This window comes from Elephantulus edwardii, unplaced genomic scaffold (assembly GCF_000299155.1).
Source record: "Elephantulus edwardii isolate Elephantulus edwardi_28Jun2011 unplaced genomic scaffold, EleEdw1.0 scaffold00046, whole genome shotgun sequence".
Lineage (NCBI taxonomy): Eukaryota > Metazoa > Chordata > Mammalia > Macroscelidea > Macroscelididae > Elephantulus > Elephantulus edwardii.
Genome location: NW_006399796.1, coordinates 15,911,980 through 15,918,457, shown reverse-complemented (window position 1 = coordinate 15,918,457; position 6,478 = coordinate 15,911,980). Strand labels below are relative to the sequence as shown.

General features: G+C 36.9%; 1 protein-coding gene across 1 annotated transcript in view; it reads right to left on the bottom strand.

Annotated features, from left to right (window-relative positions):
- Positions 1-1,713: 1,713 nt before the first annotated feature.
- The window catches only part of MEGF10 (multiple EGF-like-domains 10), a 207,210-nt gene continuing 202,445 nt past the window's right edge, over positions 1,714-6,478 (bottom strand). Inside the window, exons 22-24 of the mRNA XM_006886031.1 lie at positions 4,951-4,995; positions 3,646-3,852; positions 1,714-1,940 (exon numbers count right to left, since the gene is read on the bottom strand). Coding sequence (XP_006886093.1) covers positions 1,714-1,940; positions 3,646-3,852; positions 4,951-4,995 — 479 coding nt within the window. The remainder of the gene's footprint in view (positions 1,941-3,645; positions 3,853-4,950; positions 4,996-6,478) is intronic.

Here is a 6,478-nt window from a genome sequence, read left to right as displayed (position 1 = left end):
GATGAGTCTTCCTCCAATCCTGATGCCACATTCCTCCTCATAAAGCCCAGCCTCCTGAATGATCTGTTCTGTATAGTATTCCTCAATAATAAGGTCTCACATCCTTCTTCCCCATATCAGTTTTATCATAGAGTTTTTCACTGATGACAAAGATACCTTTTATTGGAAGTTCTTTGAAAAAAGAATTCAACTAGCATATCTATAACTCTTTATGAGAAGTTTTTAACTTACTATCAATACAGTCAGGTTTTAGTAGCAGAATGAGTATGCTTTTTCTCGAAGAACTTAGAAGCTGCAGGCACAGATCAAAAAGAACCCCATCTTGCAATATTAAATAGCCTCCCTATTTCAATCATAAGGCATTTGCCTATTGGTTATTATACTACTTTAGTAATGATCAGTTTTAGTAGATTTGAATCATATATGTATGTCATTTCCTCCTTCCAAAAGGAAAAAAAAAAATCAATGCATTTTTACCAGGAAGAAAATGAATGGCAATAATAAAACAAACAGTGAACATATAATAGATTTCTTTCATTGACAATCCAAGCACTACAAAACATAGAATATACAACTTAAAAATGGAAATACAAATTAACGAAAAACAGAGCACACATCATATTAGCAATGCAAAAGACCAGCTTAAGCATAGTTTCTCTAAATCCACAATTAATAGAAGGAAAAGTGCCCTCTTCTCAAATACGCACAAAAATATTTCCATCACCTCTAGGGAAAACATAAAACTTTCTCCTAATTCTATATTACAGTATGCATCACTAATGGTTTACAAAACGTGTCTCCTTACACTTAAAATTTACACCCTTCACCAATCATTATACAATTATTCAATCCAGTCAGTAAAAATAAAATTATTTCATTTCTAGGCTAATGAAATAATCATCGATATGTCCTGGCTCTTTAGTGGTGAATGTGTATAATGGGGACACTTCTCAGAATGGTACCACCCATCTAAAGTGGACTGAGGTTCAAATAGGGCAAAGGAATCACCCCTGGCTGGCATATCCATGTACTGACTCTTGTAATACTTCCACTAGTTTTAAAGAGATTTGAATTGTATACTCCTTATCCTAAAAAAAATAAAAAAAAAATTCTACATGTCATGTTTAAATTTTCTATCCATTTCTAGCATTTATTCAAAGTCTATCCAGTTATGCCACTTGACAGAGTATTTCTTCCTGGGTTAATATCATCCCTACCATTCTGAGATTTGCTGAAGAAAATTAGATAAGGAGGACTCAAAGTGTCCCTTCTATTTGTTTAGTGTTTCATACCACCTCTATGAAGTCAATTTTATGGTCAACTGCATAATCCTAGGAACAGCTCTACAGTGAAAAGGAGAAGGAAGGTTTTTAAATTTCCAAGCAATAACATCAATGTCCACTGCAACCCGTGTCTCCGAAGGAGTTCCACAAGCTCTGCAAGGCCTGTGTCAGCGTCTTACAGCAAACCATGCTTCACGGTTGCAGTTCTAAAACTAAGAGCAATGAGAAATCACACTGATTACTCCTTCCAAGCCACCCAGACAGAAAGCATCTCCAGTCAGGGGCAGCCTCAGCTTTGAGCTTTCTCATTCACGTCCAACAACTGCCTACCAGATCAATAAACATTCACATAAGGTGGCACACGTGAGGATGGAGAAGAACCGAAACGCAGTTCTGCAAAGGGTCCCAGTGGCTTCTCAGTCCTTTGGTGTCATTCGCTGCTGCTGCTGCTGCTGCTGCTGCTGCTGCTGCTGCTGTTGTTGCTGCTGCTGCTGCCGCCTCCAACATCCCCCTCTGGCTTGGGGGATGACGAGCTCTCTCGGACTGGCAGCAGGTCATAGTGGCACGGGATGTGACTGTTCTTTGGGAGGTCATAGGGATCCTGGGTGAGATGCCCATTATTGCTGAATATTCCTTGGACCACACTCACTGTAGGTTCTGTGATAACCAACGACAAGGACATATTAATTTATTAGCACTGGTTAATGAAAAAATACATGCCATTTCTTGCATACATCACACACTGGAAAGGAATTTTTATAAAAATACTATAAAATATTTTGAAGGATAAACAGGTCTTTGAGAATCACATGGGGAGGCTGCTCTGTGGTTGCCGTGCACTGACACATGCAAAAGACATTCAGAGTAAAAGGATGGGATTAAAGACATCAGTGGAACGTACAGAAACCCTAGAATTCAGTCATTATCTAAAAACTTCTTGGGGTCATACTGACAGATGAGAAGACGAAGGCCCTTTAATTCATGGGAATATTCAGCATGTTTACAATTTTAGGGTTCCGGCTTACAGCTCTCCGTCAAATTCCCCTTCTACTGTGTTAGCCTAAGAGATGGCTTGAAGGTGACTCATCACTGACCTTTTGAAAATATATGTAGGGATAAAAGCAGAGACAAGATGGAAGGAAAATGAATAAAACATAAGAATCAAGTGGAATAGCATCACATAAAAACACACACATGTGGTTGGAATTATAGAACAGGAGGGCAGAAAAAGGGAAAAAAACTGGGGGAAGGTATTAGAAGAACTTTTTAGGTATCATGAGAAAATACATATTCAAACAGTGTACATGAATGAAGTACAATGTAAATGTAAGAAAACCAACTTTTAAAAAAATTAAAAGCCAAGTAAATATATATATTAAAGAAAATATACTTAGGTCACTATGATTTCCATTATAACAAGCTATCTTAATAGTTTAAAAAAAAATGAAAGAACTTTTTTTCCCCCAAGAAAAAGTGATCTGGGGATGGGGGAGCAGGGAGGAAAATGTGCAACAATGAATGATTGGAAACCCAAGTTCTTTATAAACTTTCATTAAGATCTCAATAAAAAAAGAACGCAAACTAAAAAAAAATTAATTTTGCTTTAAAAATGTTTTATATATACCCATTCAATGACATATCTATGGCTTTAAATAAAGTAATATCCAACTAGCCACTTCATTTACAAGTAATGAATAATTTTTTGGAAGTGAAAATCTTCAGTATTTAGACAATATGGAGAGGGAAAGAGAGACAAAAATGTTTAAATACATCACCCTGTTGTCTAGCAAATGAAGACTAGACAAGTGAAAATATTTTAACTTTGCCAAAATTGGATTTGCAAAGGGCAACTGCAATTTTAAATAGAATTTATAGTAATTTATTAGATTAATACATGAGAATATTACTGTTATTCAAGTTCGGAAGTTAAATGTTCCAGTCCTGCTAAAGATATTATGTCAATATAATGAATCTAACCAGGAAATAGAACCACCTGTTTAATCCACTTGAACCATTTGTTTTGGCTAACTTGACATATTAGTGAATATATGTAAGCTATTCCATGTGTGTGTTAAAATATTCGCTATGGTTACACAGCGAAAGATAGATGGCCAGGTGGGAGATAAGGAGAATTTACCTTAATTTTTTTGGATGCAATTTCCCTTGAAAAATTTGTCTGACATCAATTAATATTAATAAATCAATAAAACAACCATACACATCATTTGCCTAAAAATAGAGGTCATTACTTTCAGTAAGTTTTATATGAACTGCAAATATAAGATTCCCAAATATTTTAAAATTACTTCCAATACAAGAAGAAAATTGTCCCATATGAAGTCACTTGTTGGGGAGAACTCACCAACTTCATAGACATTCTTGTTAGCTGAAGTTGAGTTATTGATCTCAGCATATGGGGAGTCCCTCCGGGCTGGTGACTTCATCTCCACATAGCCACATTCTGAGCTTTTGGGAATCAGTACAGGTGGGTCTTTAATAGTAGCATATGGGTTTTCCGAACTGCTCAGGGAGCAGTTACTGGAATTATATTCAGAATTCTTTACCAGGTCTGTGAAGAAAGATGAGAACAAAGGTAAATAGTGTTTCATGGGACAGGCCCTTTCTTTTTCTGACCGAAATTCACTGGGATAGATTACTGCTATTCAAATACATGTATCTGATAAACTTATTTTCTTCTTACCTTAGAGAGAATGTATTATAAAATCCATCTATGGTCAAGGGATTTTAGTTCCTTTCTAAAGTAAGTATCAATATAAACATTGTAGATCTGATTTCATTTTGGTTATCATATTAAAAATTAATCCCCTTGTGTTTTTCTAGTAGTCTCTGAATTCCTAAAATCTTCAGCCGTGAAACCAGCTGTTGTAAATCCTCGTTCTCATACCAGGCTGGGGAAGGCTCTGCTGGGAGTTGATTCAGACTCATGGTGACTCTATGTGTGTCAGGACAGAAATGTGCTTTGTAGGATTTTCAATGGCTGATTTTTTGGAAATAAATTACCAGGATTTCTTTCAAGATGTCTCTGGTTGAACATAAACCACCATCCTTCTGCATTAACATAAAATCCGCAGGACTGGACACAAGAAGTTATCACTCAATCTCTTCCCTAAGGTTCAGACTTCAGTTAACAGAGCCAGGTCAATGTTTTCCAAATTTCCTTCACACATCCCCCCCCCCCGCCCCTTCTCATAGTCATGTTTTTTTTTTCTAAAGAAAACAAGAGTTTACCCCAGCAACCTGACATATATCAAGATGGACATGTGGCCTCTATCTTGCTAACAATATTGGTTTGCTTATTTGAATAACTATCACTCTAGCAAGGGAGCTCTGGTGGTCTAGAAGCAAGAAGCTGCATTGCAAATCCCAAGGGCATGTGGTTCAAATCCACCAGCTGCTCCGTGGGAGAAGGATAGGCAATCTCCTCCTGTGCTGTTAGCGGCATCTGAAAAACCTTTGGAGGGTCAGCTATGGGTCACTGCTGACTCTATGGTACTCAACAACAACAAAACCACATTAACAATTCTACATTTTCTCTACACTACCACCCTGGCTTGTCTAACAAATTATGTCAGTCTCTAAATTAAAAAAGTAAAAAAAAAATTGTGATTCTGATAAATAAATTTGTTCCCCCAGATTAATACCATACCTTTTAAGGATTTTCCCATATAACTTCGGTCAAGTCCAAAAGCACCTATGATAAAAACCGGAAAAATACACATTGAAAATGGAAATAGAGATAAGTACTAGCTAATATTTCAAGTCATGAAAGAGGTTGGTTTGTGTATCCATTATCCTAACACAGAGAAGCCACTGCCTCAAATAGGACGAATTACAGTAGGTCAAAGTGGAGCAAGAGAACTTTTCCGTCGTTAGTGCGGACTGGTATTCCACCGAATAACATTTCATGTAGTTCTGCACACAAATTATTAATGTAAATCAGAACCATTTATCTTCTATGATCTTATTTTACCAATTTGCTTGTTGTGAATCTTGTATATAAATTACTTTGACCTTTAATGTTTAGAATTGCATACCTTGCTGATCATATGAACCCTGATGATGTGGCAGTTAAGACATCAGGCTGCTAAATGTAAAGCGAGATCAAATCTACTGATTGCTCTGAAGGAGGAGGAGGTAGCCGCTTCTGAAAAGATGTCAAGGCTTGGAGACTGTATCCACAGTTTTGCTCTGTCTTTGAGGGTCATCATGAGTCAAAATCTACTTGATGGCAGTGGATTTTTATTTTATGGATGATATTGATATTGAATGCTGATAGATTTATGATTTTTTTCTACACAACCATTACTATTTCTGCAGCATCAGGGCATCCAGAACACTTAGGTACTAGTTTCTACACGTAGCTCTCAGCGGATCAGACATACACAGTATACACAGAGAAGCAGCAAATTGTGAGGGGGCAGGTGTCACAAGATGCACTTTAAAAACTGCTTTAACCTCTTTATTTCTAAGATATCTTGCACAAGAGAATTAACCTCTCTGTACTCCAAAGGTTATTTTTATATTGAAAGAAAATGTAAAAGGGAGGGTCTATCTTGTAGAGTTTCCAGATCTAGCAAATAAAAATTCAGGAAGCCCAGTTCACTTTGAATTCCCAAGAAACAAGAAGTAATTTTTGGTATTAGTTTGCCTCATGCAATATCTGGAGACTGTCATTAGGTGTTGAGTTGGTTCAGACTCACAGCAACTCTACATAAATCAGAATGTAAGGTCTAGCACCCTCTCACAATCACAGCCACGTTAGACCCCACTGTTGCAACGTCTGTGTCCATCCATAGCATTGAGTCTTCCTCTTTCTTCGTAGCCTCCTTCTACTTTACCAAGCATGATGCTCTTCTCCAGGCTTTTGATAATCTTTTCAGGCTCTTTACATGGCTAATGCACGAGAGATAAAATAATGTCATTTTCCCTTCTAAGGAACATTCCAACTGTACTTTTTCTAGGACAGATCTGTTCTGGAAATCTGTGATATGTTTAACATTCTTTGCCCAACACCATAATTTAAAGGTATTAGATCTTTATCATCCAGATTCCTCATTCAAATGAGATAACCTGGGTCAGGTACATCTTAATCTTAAAAGTGAAATGGTTGCTTTTTACAACTAAAAGAGGTCTTTTGCAAGGGATTTGCTCGATGCAGTGTTGTTGTTGTTGTT